The 19,771-nt window shown below is 33.9% G+C and overlaps 3 protein-coding genes across 4 annotated transcripts in view; 1 reads left to right on the forward strand and 2 right to left on the reverse strand.

The window, feature by feature from the left end:
* Positions 1-376: 376 nt before the first annotated feature.
* The window catches only part of LOC143914318 (uncharacterized), a 49,925-nt gene continuing 30,530 nt past the window's right edge, over positions 377-19,771 (reverse strand). The window contains exons 2-3 of the mRNA XM_077434500.1: positions 908-1,027; positions 377-652 (exon numbers count right to left, since the gene is read on the reverse strand). Of these exons, the coding sequence (XP_077290626.1) occupies positions 524-652; positions 908-1,015 (237 nt within the window). The 5' untranslated portion in view covers positions 1,016-1,027 and the 3' untranslated portion in view covers positions 377-523. The remainder of the gene's footprint in view (positions 653-907; positions 1,028-19,771) is intronic.
* On the forward strand, positions 1,495-5,198 carry LOC143914317 (zinc finger HIT domain-containing protein 3). The gene is made up of 4 exons (XM_077434499.1): positions 1,495-1,651; positions 2,858-3,716; positions 3,790-3,929; positions 4,244-5,198. The coding sequence occupies exons 2-4, from the start codon at positions 3,640-3,642 to the stop codon at positions 4,423-4,425; spliced, it is 399 nt and encodes a 132-aa protein (XP_077290625.1). The 5' UTR covers positions 1,495-1,651; positions 2,858-3,639; the 3' UTR covers positions 4,426-5,198.
* LOC143914316 (beta-glucuronidase) lies at positions 5,045-18,308 on the reverse strand. 2 transcript variants are annotated; one of them, XM_077434498.1, is made up of 13 exons: positions 18,037-18,308; positions 11,553-11,783; positions 10,966-11,148; positions 7,419-7,585; positions 7,202-7,344; positions 6,932-7,128; positions 6,589-6,735; positions 6,345-6,517; positions 6,130-6,273; positions 5,971-6,055; positions 5,684-5,860; positions 5,466-5,604; positions 5,045-5,394 (listed from the first exon to the last, which is right to left on the reverse strand). In XM_077434498.1, the coding sequence occupies exons 1-13, from the start codon at positions 18,040-18,042 to the stop codon at positions 5,207-5,209; spliced, it is 1,980 nt and encodes a 659-aa protein (XP_077290624.1). In that variant the 5' UTR covers positions 18,043-18,308; the 3' UTR covers positions 5,045-5,206. The 2 variants fall into 2 exon arrangements, with proteins under 2 accessions (XP_077290624.1, XP_077290623.1); XM_077434497.1 differs by lacking the exon at positions 18,037-18,308 and adding an exon at positions 14,245-14,512.

The raw sequence follows: 19,771 nt of genomic DNA on the forward strand, positions 1-19,771 counted from the left end.
TTAAACAATATTTTTTTGTTTACTTCTTTATGTGAAATACATAATATTAAGGTTATATTCAATTATAAAGACTGAAACTAATAAAAATCTTGTGAAACTCAGCCCGATTGAAGGCTGATAGATGCTCAGTACATATCATTATAAAAAAAATCATAAACTGCATACATAAAATACTACATATATGAAAATAAAATATGATTTTAATATGTATTGCAAAACATTACTGTTTTATATATGCATACTATATTAAAATTCCATATTAATTTATCGTTAAATATATTAAATATAACCTTTTCCTATAAAAACGATGATATACAAGTAGTCAAGAAGAAAACACAATAAATAAAATTCCAATTAAAGATATTAGAATATGTTATATACAACTTTTTATTTTAAATGCATTCATAAGGGACGCTATAATATAAACTAATAATAGTAATATTAAAATAAATAAAAATTGAGAATGACAATAATGAACAAGGGTAATTAATTAATCAATCAGCTAAAATCAGTTGATTTTGAATTATATGGCTCCACCCAAATTAATCGCCTGACATTCTTCTTCACTGATTGGACGTCTTCGGTATTTAGCAGGTAGTTGCCAATCTTCTATGATGGCTGCAGATGTCGCCGCACGTGGATTGGCACGACCCTGGAACATTTGATAAGTTTAATTACTTTGATACTTTCAGAATGATGATAAAAAATATCACAAATACATATTCAGGTGAATTTTGATGTTGGCTTATTAAAACAGAATATGTGTTATGTTGGCCTGATTTGAGAAAAATATGACGTTATACAATGTTAATAGTCATATTAATTAATATGTAAGAATGAAGGTTATGTTATATGATTACGCAAATGTCTGTTTAAGTAGGTTACGGATTGTGATGGAAAAGGGTACCTGGGGCGCAGGCTGCGGGGGCGCGTGGTGCTCCTCTGGGGCGCGTCCCTGACGAAATTTGATAAGGGGGGCGCGGGTGGAAAACCCTCGAATACACGGTCTGAACATCTTCGGTCCTTTACAAAATTAACACTTCAGCTGACAGCTGACGTAATGCTGCCAGCGTAAAAATATATTCTGTTCATAAAATTGTAATTGCCAAAGTTTTATCTTAGTTATATAAAATTGGGTAATTGGACTATTCGTCACTTTGCCGTGGTCACAAAGACAATTTTTGCCATGAAAATCGCGAATACACAATCTTTGGCACTCAAATTCTCGTTAGTATGATAGTTATCGTAAGTATGATGGACTTTTCGGCTGCCAGATGTTCCGTTATAGAGATTTTAGTGACTTTGTGACAAGTATTTTGTGACCAGTAATCACCGAACCATAAAATTGCTATTAAATTAAAACGCTACATTAAATATGTTAATAATTTATTTTTAAGTACTAAAATACGTTTTTGTAAATTTAATTTATGTTGGTTTAAAGAAAATATATATTTTTTTGCATTCAAATAAACGTAAAACGATGGATGCCTAATGTGACTATTTATTTTTGTCCTCAAAACGGGACATCTACCAATTTTTACATAATAGTGTGTGTATTCAAGAAAAAAAGTATTTTTTATTTATTAATAAACGTAGTTTTTATTTATTGATAAAAAGAACAGGAATGTTGATGTAGAAAAGAAAAGAACAGGTGAATATTCATCAAATACTTCTGTATCTTGGTTACAATTAATAAATCCCTTTTGAATCAATATATCCATTACACTGTGGCGGCTCGCTTATACGACATGGTCGAGTTTGGTTGCCTTCCTGCGAGTGGGGACCAACCCGGCTGGGTTCGGAGAGCCGCTACTCACTCTGTCTTCAGCTGTCATATAATAAACACGTGCATTAACATGCCAGTCGTCTCATTCGTTCATCCTCCATACTGGTGACCCCCGACATCGAGCCACGCAGCCTCGATCAATTTCAACATGCCGCTCATCCCTGCCTCGCCGAGTCAGGCGGGAGAAGCTACCCGCCGCGCCCCCATCGCCATCAACACGCGTCGCGGCCCGCGGGTGACAATAAACGAGCAGACACGGCTACCTACCTACCTACCTACCTACCTACCTACCTACCTACCGACGTCCAGCCACAACGTCGACGACAGGTGCTTTTAAAAAATGGGGGAGCGAATGAGACGACGATCTTGACAGCTGGTTGTGGAGTCATGCACGATCCACTACACATAGAACGGTCATCCAGCACCACAAGACATACACCACCTCAGCACCATCATCATCATCATCATCAAGGCCCCGTCCGTCCCCACGAGCGTCGTCACGCCGAGACGGGTGGTAGCGCTACAACACCTCCACGAGCCACAACGACTCACAGTCCAGCTCGGAGTATCATCAACCACATCGATGCCCCTGCCGCCCCCGCCGCCCCACCAACCGACATCAGCCTCGGAAGAGCGGCGCCGCCGCAGCATCGCATCGCATCGGCGCGACCATCGGACCACCCACCGTCCTGCTCACGACGTCACCGCCCTCGAATCTACCGACCATTCAGGGCGGTACACCTATGTACACAGCGGATGACCCACGTCAACAATTTTTTTTCTCCCCACGTAATAATTTTTTCTATTTGTGTAACAATAATTTTTTCTTTTGTAAAATTTGTTTCTTTGTAATTTTGGTATCGCTGATGCTGGGGGGGGAGTGATGTGGCGGCTCGCTTATACGACATGGTCGAGTTTGGTTGCCTTCCTGCGAGTGGGGACCAACCCGGCTGGGTTCGGAGAGCCGCTACTCACTCTGTCTTCAGCTGTCATATAATAAACACGTGCATTAACATGCCAGTCGTCTCATTCGTTCATCCTCCATAACACCTTGAATTTCTTCCCACGTAGGTAATTTGGTTAAGTCCGCCCATTCAAATATTAATAATTCTTCAAAGAACAAAGTCCACTGCTCCAAATATTTTTTGTTATCTTATAGAACTCAGTAGCTGTAGATTTTATTTGTTCTTGTGCCATATGCACCGATACACACTGTATGTAGATATACACTGTATCAAGCTAGTCAATTTTTTGAAATTGTGTTGCTCTCTTTTTGAAAACGGGACATTTCGACGTCCCGAAGCTGTGCTTGGGGACAACGGGACAGGCTACTTAAAAACGGGACGTATGGTCACTTTATGTATGCCTGACATAATGAGAACAGATAAAAAATGGAATACGTGGATGAAAATCACAAGGGTAAATGATATAACAGAGATTGCAATGATAATGGAGAAATATTGTAATGATATTAACAGAGAGATTGTAATGATATTAATAGAGAGATTGTAATGATATTAACAGAGAGATTGTAATGATAATTGGTGGGCCACGTAGCTAAAATAATGAATGGAAGAAGTGGTCGAATGGTATCTGAAAGGATGTAAAAGAGATTTGGGTGAATGAAATTAGAAGCACGTGAGGGTTTAAATGAATGAGAGTTGCTTAAAACAGAGACGACTAAAATCGTGTTGGAGAGGCCTCTATGGTGAAAGGCTGTAAATGAAAATGATGATGGCATAGTTTATGTAATATTAAGACCAAAATCTCGAAATGTCAAACAGTTGTTATCTGTCAGTGTAGTGTGGTAGTACACGGCGAGTTTTGAGGTTATTTTAAAAGTAAAAGTCAAAATGGTGCTTCGCCCTCCGTGTTGCGAATGTGAAGCCTCCTCCCCTGCCTATCGGTGCCCTACATGCTGCAATTTCTAGTAATCTATGTCCATTTATTTGTATGAAATTAAATAGTAAACTTTATTAACAGTTATTAACTAATTTCAACAGTTGTTCTGCTTCTTGTTGTCAGCAACATAAAACAAAGAATTGTACTCCATTTGCATCAGATGATACTAACGTAAACGAAGACGCACAATATCAGCATCATACTGATGATACGGTCGATTTGGAAAAATTGACACTTTTAGGTTAGACTACTTCCAACTTTTTATGTACAGGTCTGTTGCCGAGAGTTGGCCCGTACAACTTTTGTTAGTTACCACCTTATTCGTGGCATTTATTAAAATATTCAATGTAATTAAATGAATATACCATCCAATATACAGATTTTAAAAACATTTCACAATCGGTTAGAGTAAAATATTAGGATTTTTTTTCAACATGCTGTATACTAAAAATACATCTGTTGAGTACTGTGTACGCACCAACTTTCGGTAACAGACCTGCATACATGTATGTATGAAACTCTTAAAAACTTCTAAATTAATTTTTTTCATTTCAGGTCATAGCACCGAATTATCAGAAATATTAAAAGATTCACAATTACGAACTATTATGAAAGATATAAATAATCATTCGAATCCGAACAAAGCCATCAAATTTTATATGCAACAACCGAATTTTTCTAGATTTGTCGACGTTATTTTAAAAACGATAGAGCCACCCAAAGATGAAGCTTCATAATAATTATCAAACTCAAATTCGTGTTGTAGGAATATAGCACAACCTGTACTATCCCGAATCGAGGTCGATGATCTCGCCTATTTCCCCATCGAACTTGAGCTGTACAATTACATCATCGCGTCCTATACGAAAACGTAAAGTCAACATTGGCCGAAATACCTACATTCAAAATAGGGCAAAGACCATTAAATCGCTCCAGATACGCAATCACGAGTACACAAAAACCCCCGTAACGATGATCTTACTACATAGCTATGCACCAACCAAACATTGAGACACAGCTTCACAAAGGATAACCTCGACCCCGTAGGAATCTTCCGGAAAATGATTTCACCAGTCAAGCTACGCGTAGAACAATCAACCAGTATATAAACCAGCTCATCATCCCTAGATGTTAGTGAGCTTCAGGAGTTCAGCCTGCTCACTCCTTCGAAGCCGAGCAACTATCTGCTTCGCCGTACATACAATAATACATATATCAACTGAACAATAAAGATCTTCTTCCAAACACACGTGTTTCTATAGGCTGGGACACGGTCAACATACCTTCCCTGCCTACAGTGTGTTATTTATTATATTGTATTATAGTGATTTAATAAGTGTAATAAAGCAATAATTTCGAACAATCATATATTATATATTCACAATAAACGTCCATCAAAAAGTTCCTCACATATGCACATACGCAAATGTAAGAAAATTGGTATAAAATTGTACTTATTTATTTTTGTATACGCGTATAAATAAATCTACATTTAAATTAAATTATGTATAAAAAAAATCACAGTTCTTCCTTAGCAACATTTGCAGGACTTTTTACCATATATGGTAAGAGATCTTTCGGTGGTGATACGCCGTCTATTTCCTGCGCTAGAAGATGGTACCGTCTACGCAGGTGGTGTGCAGATGCTTTCGGTTGACGATCTCTCGTGAAAATGCCTTTCTTATTGCCGCCCACTCTCGTTACGCCTTAAATAAATACGGTTGTTAAAACCAAACTAATTATTGTAAAACGTAAGTATGCATACTAAAAATGTTACTTTGTTCAGTTTTAAAGTCGGCAAAGTTCCATATGAACTCCCCTATGAAGAATCCCATATCTCTCAATGCATCAAATGCCTTGAAGTGCTTCGACATCAATTCCACTTGGTATTCTTCTGACCAAATGAATTCTGGATGCTGAAAGCATTATGTTAAACGTGTTAGGCAACAGGAAAAATGATCATTAAATAAATTTAAGCAAAGATGGTAGACTTACTAAATGCAATCCCGGCATTGTATCAGCTCCATACTCCGACATCAATACTGGCTTATTGTACTTCTGGTGCCAAGCGGTAGCTTCTGCTATAACTCTGTCTGTTATCATGTCTAAATTACCAGGATTACTGTACCAACCATTGTATCGGTTGAAGCTTATAATATCCAAATGTTTACCCTATTAAAAAAAAAACAGACGTTAATGTAAAATAGATCAATACATTGGTTTAATTATTATATCATTTAATAGATAAATTAAGGCATTTTAAAGTAATCAATTAACGTTACCGCTTTATCTTCATTGTACGCTCTTGCAAGGGCTATAGTTATGGGCCGAGAAGTGTCCATAGATCGTACATGATTGGCTACCTTTCTGAAAGTTTGACAATGCTTTATAATATATGAAATAACACATTGATAATTCAGGATAGTTTACACGAATCGTACCCGAAATATTCACCTGACAGGACTAACTGAGTTCTAGGTTCGTTGGCGATCGACCACATGATTACGCTCGGATGATTTTTATCTCGTTTGACAAGTTCGGTCAGAGAATCCATGTGTTTTACCAACAATGGAGACGAAAAGAGACTGAAACATAAGAAAAAATTACACACTCTTATGGTATTAGACTACAGATGGAATAAATGATTAAATCTTACTCAGTATCAACGCTGGGACACTCATCGATGATCATAATTCCTTGTTGGTCGGCGAAATCATATAATTCTTCGGCGTATGGGTAGTGTGAAGTTCTGTAAGTATTTGCTCCGACCCATCTTATAAGGTTGTAGTCTTTTGTCGCTAATACCATATCCAATCCTTTTCCACGAAGCTACATATATTGAATATTTCAATTTAATTTGTAATAATATAAACATATTTTGATGAATTTTTCATTCTTACATCAGAATCTTCATGTCGACCAAACCCTTTGAGATATGCTGGTTTGTCGTTAATATACAATGTCGTATTCGACCAGGTCACCGTTCGTATTCCAACATTCAGTCTGTATATATCGGCTACAGTGATGGATTCTGTTGCTAGATGAACCTTAAAAAAATAGAGGGAGATCGTAAGTCAAACAAAAACAAATATTCTAAAGCATCATATTATCAAAATGGACCCAAGTAGACATTTTATATTTTGCTTATCTTATTATTAGAAAACGAATAAAAATAAACTCCGCTTGTCATATCACGATTAATTCGAGATGACTCCATCAATCAATAGTTATAAGTTTATATACCTCCATAGTGTACAAATATCCAGGCTCCGGATGCATAAGATACGGCCACCAAAAGTTTGCATTTGGAATTTCTATCGTACCACCGAATCCGACACTGTGAGCTATAACAGTTTCATTCTGGTCCAGAATATTGATGTAACAGAAGACATCCTGATTTGCATTATATCCACCGTACGACACGTTGTAAACGATGATACCTAATAAACAAAAAATCAGCATTACAGAGAAATCATTGCCAACAATCATTTGAATACTAAAATGGATTCATACCTGTCTTTCCTTGTATGTGAGTATTTACGATGACATCGTCGATGTAAAGGTTGGGTGTAGTATACAAGAATACTGATCGGTGGATGCCGGCATAGTTGAAGAAGTCAAAAGTGTACGTCTGTTTTAGTTTGATTCCGTCATCGCTGAAACAAGTTTGTTATCGTTGTTTTGAAACTTAAGTTGAGATAGTTCTGGGCACTATTGAAAAATTACTCACGTCGGTACTTCGATTACACTACCCTGGGGTACGGTATCTTTCAACAGCGTGTTATCGCAAGCTACGGTGACTCTATTTTCGACCCCGAAATTTAAATATTTCGTGACTTCCTTTTCGAACGGTAAATGTCCTATCTCATGATGCATAACTAGGTTCCCATTTATCCACTGAAAAAGAAATGTTCACGTTATTATCTATTTACAGTGGTGTCATTCTATTGGTTAAGTTAGTTGTTAAAACTCAAGTTTTTGGAAACCCGTTGTTTGAAATCAAAAATTCATGTCATTTTTGTTAAAAATTATATATAAAAATGTTCAAACTTCGAAAATATTGTTTTATTCGTAGTCGAATACGGTTCGGTGATTACTAGTCAAATGTGAACCGGTCACAGGACAACCGGTCGCTCTAGATCGGTCACATGTGATCACCCGTCACACTAAAATTGGTCTCGAGAAAACTGATTGACCGATTTTAGGGTGTCACCAGTTTTAGTGTGACGGATGATCACGTGTGACCGATCTACAGCGACCGGTTGTCCTGTGACTGGTTTACATATGACTAGTAGTCCGTTTACCGTCGAATACAAGGCAGGTATAAGGAAGGACCTTCTTTTCCGTCATGCACTAGCAAAATTAACTGTTAGCCATTCAATGTGAACTGCACAGCTGCATTTGATGTCCTTCAGAGTAAAGTCATAAACTTTATTGCCTAGTACTGGAAATACCCAAAGGAAGCCAAAAGTCGACAGTTTTGCATATTCTTCGATTCAAAATGGATGTATTCTTTATTTCAGTTTTATTCGATAGAATCGTTAGACTTAATTTTCATTTAAATATATTAAAATTTATAAACTTAGATTTAAATTTTATATAAAATTTAAGATGTTAATTTTTTTAAAGTATGGACTGATTTCACGTGTTCGTTTTTTAACTTACTTTAATTTTAATATATAATATTGGAAACCCGTCGTTTCCAAAATTGGGATGACATAAAATGGTAAACGGACTATTCCGCAAAAAGCGATCTCGCGCGAGTCACTAAAATCTCGATCACGGAACATCTGACACTAGAGAATATTTCGCGTGGGTTTTCGATTGGTGGAGTTTTTGTGTGCCAGATGTTCCGTGATCGAGATTTCAGTGACTTGCGTGACATCGCTTTTTGCGGAATAATCACCGAACAACATAAAATATAATAAGAGAAATACTCCAGTGTACAGTTATTGGCCACTTGAATTTTAAAAGTTTGGTAAAAGGGAAGTGTCATTCCAACGCGATAACATTGCTAACGAACATGTACTCAAAAGCTGAAAGAAATGCTTTAGTTGTTGGCCAGCGTATAGTTATTGAAAGTCCCCGTACATTCTAAATAGTTTTGATGAATATTTGTGAAATTGTGGTATGGAATTTGACAAAAATTAGTGTTGTAAACCGAGGGCGTTGTAATCCGTTGACATTTTACGATTGTTTGGTAAAGCTGAATTGGGTCAGTAATTGACACAAATTTAAATTAGATAATGCAGTTTGTGTGATGCAGGAGCAGCGGGGTCGTGCCCCGGCACGACCGTTTAACTCCAATCGAACTTTTACGCATGGGCGGATACGACACATTGCTGTGGCCAAATTCAACTGCCGGAAGCAAACGTGAAGCACCGTTTTTCATTTACGAAATCGATACCGATTAAGTGGCACCTAGTTTTGTTCTATAAAAGAACGTACATATTGCACACAACTTAAGAACTTTATCTTATTTACCTTGACACTACAGAAAAAGAGGTTTTTAAGTGTTGCAGTTGTAGTATACAGTTATTAGCCACTTGGATTTTAAAGTTAAAGAAAAACCCCGTAAAATTACTGATTTTGTGTCTGAAAGTGTTACATCCCTACAAGCTACAAACGATAGTATTCCAATTATAGTTTATTATTCCAAGAGATCCATCATTACATTTGAGAGCAATGGTGGGAGGAGTCATCGTTCCAGATTAATCTTCACCCATAAACCTAAATTATATGAACTAAACGGAGTTACCCACCTCTCTTTCATATCTGATACGCATAATAAGGTGACCATTTTACATGTTTTTAGGTTACGTGACAAAACCAGCACATTTTTTTCCAAACGAATGTTTCTAAATATGCACTTGAGTTTTTAAAAACGTTGATGAACATTAGAAAATCATGGATGCATATTTATGAAAATAAAATAATCGATCACATATATACATAACTAGTGTTGTGCACGTTGATTTCAACGGGTGGTTTTGGAAAGGAATTGATACACGAATTAAAATAAAGTTTTATGATATATTTATATAAATATAATGTAAGGTAATTTATAGGTGCGCGCACGTATTAATAGAAAAATTTGAGTGCGCGCATTACACACTCGTCGATCTAACCCGTTCGAAATGATGAACGAACGTGTGTGTATTTCTTCGTGGATGTGTGTATGTGCGTACGCTTCTGCGCAGCGCATTTTAAATCCCCATACTTGTCCACGCGTCCGCCACAAACATACCCACATACATCACGTCCGTTTTTATATATATATTATAGCGCTATTATGTGTCCGTGTAAGATAACGCTCGCCGTACTATAATAGTCGTTTCGATTAGACATATGTAAAAACACTGCCAACAAAACGTACGAATATAATAACAGATAAAGAAAAAACTTCTACATATATATATACTGTTTGCTACCAATGTTTCCTCTAGGTAAATTAGTCTCTGAGCAATTAGTGTCATATATTGAAAATGTATTTAATTAATTAATATTTCTATTGGTGTTTTATATTGTTTACATGTAGGTAGGTAGCAGTGGCGTGCGGTGAAATTCTACCTGTTTTCGTCGCACAGTCGAGCAGGACACAAGAGAACGTGGTATGACGTCACAGCATCCTCTTGTATCCTACTAGCGCAAATGTAAATAAAGTTGTGCGATAGAAACAGATAAATTTCCACGGCACGCTACTGGTAGGTAGGTAGTTTTTACCATTATTTTTCATATTAAACAATTAAATATATTTAAAAGGTATTTGAAAACAAATACGACCGCGTGCGGATCGAACACAGGACCGACATATTTATTTTAATTAATTGCTTAATATGCGATAACCCAGAGCATCTTAACCTCTGGATATTCGCGGCATACATTGTTTACGGCTCGTAGAGTTTGTCAGCTACGTACATACATATGTATGTACTTCAACGGCAGTCGCTAGTTATTCCGTATATACATAGGGACAAAACACTAACTAACATCGGTTTTCTCCCTCACACGCGATCTCACTCGCACGCATTAGGCCGAAGAGTCGTTCGGAGAACACATATTACCGCGGTGCACAGGTTACGATGTTCTGCCATAACCCATGCGATGCTATTTCATCGGGTACAGCACTATGTAGTTTATATATATTTATAAACAGACCCATCCCAAGGATTCTGCCAGGACAGATATCCATAAAACCAGTACGACTGCTTAATCGTATAGAGACTATAAACGATGCAGATTACATACATACAAGATGTAGATTACATATAACTTACAACTTGAGCGGCATAATGAACGCTGCTGAATCTCAACCAAACTCTGCTCTCAGCTTTCCTCCAGGTATCGGGAACGAAGAAACGCCTATCATACCAAACCAATCCAACATGATCTCTAATGGAGATGTCTTGGGTTACATCGTTGTAGCTCGACGGCACTGGCATCGGTATTACGGGACCAGTCTGCAAACATGTAAAATCTGAGAATTAAATCACTCAATCCAAATGGTGCATTATAGCCGTAAAACCGGAAGTGACTTAAATTTTATTGCATTCAGTAAAAATGTATTATTATTATATCGCAAACGATTTACAATTCAAATGGGTCGAGATAATGTGAAATAATATACGGCGGATACGGAATGTAATACATATATTTGTTTTGTCAGTTATCAACTGGGTGTGGAATATCACAATATGATACACATTAAACAGGTACGATTCACATGTCCGCCGGACGTGTACAAAGTACAAAAATTCATAACATTTTCCGAGTATTCCATGAAAAATTTTAACGGATAATGAATTGGATCGTGGGAAATTATTACTATATATGTATATTACATTACGCAAATGAAGTTGTTTACCTTGGATAGGTCATATTTGTACCAAAAGTTTTTGAATCCAGTCTCCGGATCCACTGGCGAAACTCTGAAGTTCCATATTCCGTCTAATTTTCGCACTTCCCTGGTCTCCGAATCCTTGGGATAGAGAGCACCTCCACTTGGAGGTGGGGAAGGGTCGGCTCTAGCTCTTAAAATCCTTACTGCACCAGTAGCGGCCAAAGTCCACAAAGTCAAGGTCCAAACTTGCACAGACTGTTGAGGAAGACAAAATTGAAATCGATCTTGAGATTGAAACGAGCGATGACTTGTATATTCGGGGAATTGTTATTAGATGATGTATTAACACTATCATGATAAATAATTAGATAGTTTTTGCTTCCACAATATAATGAAATAAAATATACATATAATTATTTATGTAATATATTTCAAAGAAAGGTTAATTACTATACATTGTTTTGTATAGACAGTTGGCACTGAAATACTTCAGTCGCAAAATCCTATATAAAATATAATGAACTAACATTTTTTCAGCTACACTTTTAATCAGCGACCTGAACCGAACCGAAAACCGAAATAACCGTTATTTTTGCCGGAACGAAAACCGAAACCGAACCGATATTTTTTTTCGGTTCGGTAAAATTAATATACATCTAATATATAATTTCGAAAGAGATTTTGTATGTAAGTATTGTTGGTTGGGAACTTCGAAAACAAGTCAAAATTTCCATGACGATATGGGGACGGGGGCGCCAAAAATAGCGGTTCGGGTACCTGCTTTTAATGGAAAAAATCAGATTAGGTATTGTAATAATCAGAGATCTTATCATACCTATGTATGAGTGAGTTAATTTTTTAATCGTAATTGGAACAACAGTCTTTTTTAGTGTTTGAAAATACATATTCTTTTATCTTCTAATACAGTGGTTCCCAACCTTTTTTGAATCGCGTATGGTAGAACACTACACTAAATTGTACCAACAACAGATTTTTTATTGCAAGTGTAACTATACATATACATAAGTAGTATTTTCATGGTAATGAATGTGAAGATAAGGTAGACACAATGCATCTGTTTTGTTAAGAAATTTTGTGGAAAAAGAGTTATTTGCGGAGTCACAATATGCTCAAAGTTTAATATATTTATATAATATTTCGTCATACTTCTATTACTGGTTTTCGATAAATGGTTTTAATAAAAACACAAAATTACAAAGTAAATATATTTTCTTTTCTTAATTAAATCTCCTTACAAAATAAATTTAGTGAATTTATCGATACGTTGACTATGATTAATTATGATATTGTTTATTAATTGTATAAAAAAATATTTCTATTTACGATTGTAAATTATTCATTCCTGCATGACCGCCATTACTGATTTTTTTTCGCGTACCACCAACCATTAACCGCGTACCACCAAGTGGTACGCGTACCACAGATTGGGAACCGCTGTTCTAATATATAATTTGAAAAGAGACTTTGTATGTATATAAGGTTTGCTGGTAATCGAAAAACAAATCAAAGTTTCTATGACGAGTCGTAGAAATTCAAACATATTATGGTTGAATTTCGATTTAAATAAATTTAAGGATGTGGCTATTTGTACATACAGTATCGATGAATTATTGGCTATTTGTAGATACAGTACATAAGAAGATTATAAGAATTAGGATTTAAGAATTAGATAAGAAATTTAAAGTCGATTAAGAAACTTTTCCTTCGGCCGCTGCACATAACCTAAAAGCGCAACATTTGACAGCGAAAGTGACGTTTGGTATAAACTTTTTAAAAGTCAATAAAACTGTTCAAAAACCGTATTCAAGACTAAGATTTGATTCAATCTCACTTATTTGATGCTTCTTTGCACTGCTGCCATAGACACATCCTAAATTTAATAAAAAAACAAAGTAATATTTACTATTAGATTCGCGATGTTTAAACTGTTTATATTACAAACTAGTTGTTTTACCGAGCTTCGCTCGGTATTTGTAATATATACAGCGTAAACATGGCGAATCTAATAGCCCGGTAAAACAATTATATAGTACAATATAAAAAAATCTCGCTAAAATTAGGCAAAGTGAACAACCATCGATCCAGTTTACATACATAAATGGTAGTTAAATATTTGATGTAAACATGTACATAAATTGCGTGCTAATTTACGGAAAAATATGCATATTATAAAATCTCAAATTGCCGATGAAATGGAAAATCATTCGTTCGTTATAGAAAATTGGAAATGTAATGATGAAACTCTTCATTTTAGGTTAATTTGAAATTTTCACGAACGTCTTGGTGATGAGCACAATCACCAACCTTTCACAATCGTAAGAACACACGTAATATACATAAACTTCATACTCTAATTGAAAAATATGACTTGAATTTTCGCACTGCTGTAATATGCAAAAAAAAAGATCCAAAACGTTTACATGCACATCATGACATCTGAAGACAACACATGGATAACAAGTTTAAAATTCGCTCCATATTAATTTTTCGACTGGCAATACTGTATGGTAATTTTAGCGTGCGGCAACAATTGCCGTCACTTTGACGTTTATGCGTCAAGACTTGAAAAGGCGGGCCGGCGTTATGAATTTTTAACATTTATTGCAAATTACGCATTGGGCAATATCCGGTTTAATAAAAAATGGCACGTGGTAATCAGACGACCGGTTGAATTTAAACAATTTCAGCGACCAACCTCGAAAAATGCGACAAATAACTCGGCCAACATCACACGACCGGATGACAGCTCCAGACTTTATACACTTACTTCTCTAATGTAGTGTGTGACGCTACATATTGTATATTAATATGCATGAGTTCATAGTTTATTTGCGGTCTTATCGTCATTTTATATTAAATATAGATATAACGGGGTTCGGTGATTACTAGTCAAATGTGAACCGGTCACAGGACAACCGGTCGCTCTAGATCGGTCACACGTGATCACCCGTCACACTAAAACTGGTCACGATAAAACTGGTCACACCCTAAAACTGGTGACACCCTAAAACTGGTCACACCCGAAAATTGGTCACGAAAAAACTGGTCACACCCAAAAATTAAAAATTGGTCGAAAGCCGTAGTTAGAAGAGCCTGATTCAGGGTTTGCAATATGTATGTAGTACAAATATATGGTTGCAAACCCTGAATCAGGCTCTTCTAACTACGGCCTGCGGGCCAGAATGTGACTTATAGAATCTGCAATAGAATAGAACTTATAGGCCTGCAATAGAATCTCAAATCATAAATATCTTTCTGAAAACCAGTAATCGTAAACAATATAGGTATATACAGTCCTCTTATGTAGTATGTATGTAGTGCAAATAGTATAAAATAATTGTTTTATAGTGTTGTAGGGGCCCTATGACATGGTCGAGTTTGAGTCACTCTAATTTGAGTTGGGACCGCTTCGACCACGTTGGTGGCGACTACTTTACTTCTCGCCTATCAACAACCGTCATTTCATTCCTTACGCCCTCATAGTGCTAACAGGCTATAAATATATACATATATATGTATAATAAATAATCTTACAGATCGTATATGACAAAAGTTAATCTATTTACTGACAGTTATTCTGCAGAATGACTGTACTTGTCAAATTGAAGTTGACACACCGAATGTGTCGAAAAATAATGTGATCAAATAAGTTAAGTATATCTTATAATTGAAACCAATCTAAATTGGGATTTAAATATGACATATATTTAATTGGTCAGAAATTTTAAATTCTTTTGAACAGTTATTTAAATTAATGGCTATAATAAACTTTCAGTATATTTTGATCAGTATATAATGAGTCAGAAATTAAAATGATCAGCTATGCGTGTACATACATATATCAATTGGTCAGTATTGTAATTGAATGGTTAGTTTATTTGTAAAGTTGCTTCATAATTTCAAATTAAAAGTTCATAACAACACGTAAAGAATTATTTAATTTTATATAATGGTCATTTTTATGACTTACTATGAAGTAAAAATTCTTCAACTGATAAATTATCTGGCCGAATTCGTACATATTATACTTATTTACTAGTCATTTAATTAAAATTTGCTTACTAACTATAATTTATAACTTATAATTTATAATTAAAATTTATAATTTATAATTAAAATGTAGATAAAATCATTATGATTGCACAGATTTGGAATCTGATTTGAAAAAAGATTTGGAATCTTTTTTTCAAATTGATAAAGTTTGAGATATTGTGGTTGAAATGATCTAATCATTATCATAATGTTTTCAAATTAAGATATGGATTAAAACGTTGCGATCGTGAGCGACCGTAATGAATGAATAATTTTCGAATAAAAGGGAAAGCTCTCAATGGCATTTAGAGAGTTAACGTCAATGATCGATATTTATGTAATCGTTGACATGAGGACTATCTATTATTATTATTGACAGTGATGAAATCTAACAATAACAATTTGAAAATGACCCAATTTAAAGAATCACTTAACAATGTGATAACCCAAGTCAATATTAATCGATAATGGGAGTTTTATTGATGATTTCGTAACCGGAGCAAAAGCAGATAATTACTTTTTCAATTATAACTTATGTATTTAAGTGGTTAGCCGTCGTACGACGGTTGATGTTTGAAGATTTTGCCGTTTTAAGAAATTTAACCTTTTTTTTTAAATGACCTCAATTTATTTTTCACATCCATTTGTCCATCTACTTACTGGTTATCAAGATCCATACTTATGTAGACGGTATTATTGAGTTATTTTAGTCGTGGTTTTCCTGAAAGTTTGACCCGTACTTATGATACCTGTATCTACACATATTATAGCCTATATTTGAACGTACTATGTATATATATATATATATATATGAATATTTTACAAATTTTAAAAACTATGATCAAACACAAATACGCAAAGCATAGTCTGGATGAATTAGAGATTTATGAACAACTAATGTTTTTTTGCAAAAATAAAAAATAAAAGTAAATCTGAGCAAAATATTTATTTATGGACACTTCAGAACTACCTTTGTTATTTGCTTAAGTTAAATCTGAATTGTTTTCAACTCCACTTCTACGGTCAAAATTGTACTCGTTGTTTTACTGATTATTGACATAGTCTTTTTGACCTAGCTTGACTTTAGTTGAAGTTTTTACAAGTTCAAATCCCTGTCACTACTTTTTTTTAGATATTTCATAAGTAACAAAATAAAACTGACAAAAATCGATATGTATATCTAAAATGTTTAATCTTATCATGTACCATATTATCGAGTACATACCATAATATATGAAAACGTTTCACCCGGTTATCCATATTATATATATATATATATATATATATATATATATATATATATATATATATATATATATATATATATATATATATATATATATATATATATATATATATATATATATATATATATGTATATATATATATATATATATATATATATATATATATATATATATATATATAGCTATGTATATTCATTTAACTTTATCCATAATCCAATGTAAAATTTGATCTAATTATACCAGTATTTTATGTAGTGTACAAACTCTAAATCTCTAATATCATTGATTGAAAACATATCAACCAAATTTCAAAATACGCGATTCCTATTATTCAGAACATCTCAGCTGAGCAATAAGAATGGCGTATTTTTTTCTTTCTGCAAACAACTGTGAAATGAAATATAACTGTATCAAATATCTCCTATTATCCCTTTAAATGTCAAGAAAGTCAAGATGTGTTTTCAAATTTGCCACAGCTTTGCATCATAAATATTCTAGCTTCCTGGATCTTCCTTTTTGCATCGTGGCTATTTTTTTAATGAATATTCTTTTTTAAATATATGTATATATACCAAGAAGGGCTAACAGGTAAATCCCAATGCGACTTCCTGGCCAATTATTTATAGAGCAATTTTACAAAGCATCATAGAGATTATGGATAAATTTAACAAACATTTTTTAAATTAGCAAATTCGAGATGTTGGGAACTCGAATTTTGGGAGAAATAGGACAAGTTCTCCAATTTATTAGAACCGTTTCCATGAAATCAGATAAATTGGCAAACTCTTGTAGGAAACGATCGACCTGAAGTCACATATCCAAGGTCTGGCCAGCAGCCCCAGGCCAGGAATTGAACCGGTGACCACCCAGTTGAAAGTATTGAATGCTAATCACTGATATATGCCGCTGGTTATAAAATTAATTTTCTAGAAAGAATATTGAAATACTTTATTGAATATTTCCATGAATTTTTATAATGAAAAAAAAAATGATCCAAGTACGCTTGAAAATGTATGATGTTTAAATGTATTGTTCTACATATAACAACTTAAATTGGACCCAAATTTTAGCATTAGGAATTAAAAAAAAAATCATAATATTAAAAAAGTCAAAGTTATTAAGAACAGATAATTAAATAATAAAAGCCATTAATTAAATTAAAATTAAATTCAATATTATGTTGTTTTTGAAAAATTAAAACATCTCACCTTCATTGATGTTGCCGGTTTTTTATTGTATTATGAAATATAAAATTATTTTTGATGCCACAAAAATTCACACGTACGTTAAATTAAAATGTAAAATTAATAATAATAAATTTAAATAAAATCAGTCGTTTATAAGCGAAATAAAAAAAATTAAGATTTAAGGACACATCGCGAGCCCACTTTCGAATATTATAATTATTTATGTTATTTATTATTATTATAAGCGTGTTGAATTTCACGCATGCTCCACGTTCAGTGTCCGAAAACAAACTGAACCGCTCTCAGTAACTTTACTACAAGGAATTGTAGTCAAATGAAACGAAATGACTGCTATCAAAATCAGCCATTGACAACCTTTATAGTGTTCACTCAAAATCTCCCCAATGATAATAGTTTTTAAACAACAGATTTTTAAATATGTTTTTGAGCTCTTTTTCCTATTATGCTGTAAATTAACATTCGAATAATATAATACTATGATTACTAACCAAAATAAATTAAATTGTAAAATAGAAAATTATCAGTAGATCAGTAGCTATTAAAATAGATATAAGATGTATTGTGAACATAATTTCGTAATAATAAAAAGCATTAAAAAAAAAAAAAACAGATTAAGAGATACTATTTTTGTTTTGTTTTGTGTTCAAATACTAAATTGTATTATACTGTCTTTCGAGAAAATCTATGAAATATGGTCACTTATCGGTTTAATGTCGTGATAAGTGTAAAAAGTGCCATTTTATTATATTAAGGTATGCATGGATGTGCTCAAGGCGTTTTTATCTTCAGTTATTTTGTATTAAATACGTTAATTGCATGCCATGCCCAACGAAAGCTTTTTATTTTATTATTAGAATGCCAATTCACAAAAGAAATGCATAAATTCCACGAAGTGTTGCAAAACTTATGCTATGCAAATTGATAAAATATAGTCAAGTTTTGACTCATATAAGGAAATATGCAAAATTTATAGCTAATGTATTTTAAATGTATGTTTTTTTTCCCTGGAGCGTTCGCAGAACGAAGAATTGTGGAGTTTTTTTCTTTTACATTCTTTTATCGAGTTTTGAAATATTTAACATCGACCATTTGATATTAGATATGTATGTACACGTTCAATTATGTGGTCAGATATCTTTTAAGATTTTAAGTAGGTGTGACTGTTTGATTAAGCTGGATAAAAGCATGATATGTGACAGTTAATTTCATGTAAGTTAACGTAATCCGATTTACTTAACACCAACATGATAAAGAATTTTTTTTTAAATCAAGTTTCAGAAAGTTTCAATATACCTATGTATAATATGTGTGTAATGTGATGTTGTGAAAATTATTTTTGCAATTGAAAATGCCGAAATCTCTCACTACCCACTATTTATTGTAATATAGTTGATTTTGAAATGAAGCCCAGAAGCAAAATTTTTGATATTTCAATTAGTTTTAAATAAAAACTCATTTTTTGTTTGCATTTTAATAAAAAAAGTTGATTGACATTAGTATATACATATGTATGTATATTTTATTCAACCAAGCATGCACACTCGTCTAACAGATTACCCCAACGCGACGAGTGTGCTATACATATTAAGAATTATTAATTAGATACATATAAATGTTTATATACATATATGTTTGCATAGCCAGCAGTTTGGCTTAATGGTAGCGTATATATTTAGCACCAATACAATCACTGGTTCGATTCGCCAATAAACTGCTGGTTAGATTTGGGGATTTT

This window comes from Arctopsyche grandis, chromosome 7 (assembly GCF_051622035.1).
Source record: "Arctopsyche grandis isolate Sample6627 chromosome 7, ASM5162203v2, whole genome shotgun sequence".
NCBI classification, from domain to species: Eukaryota; Metazoa; Arthropoda; class Insecta; order Trichoptera; family Hydropsychidae; genus Arctopsyche; species Arctopsyche grandis.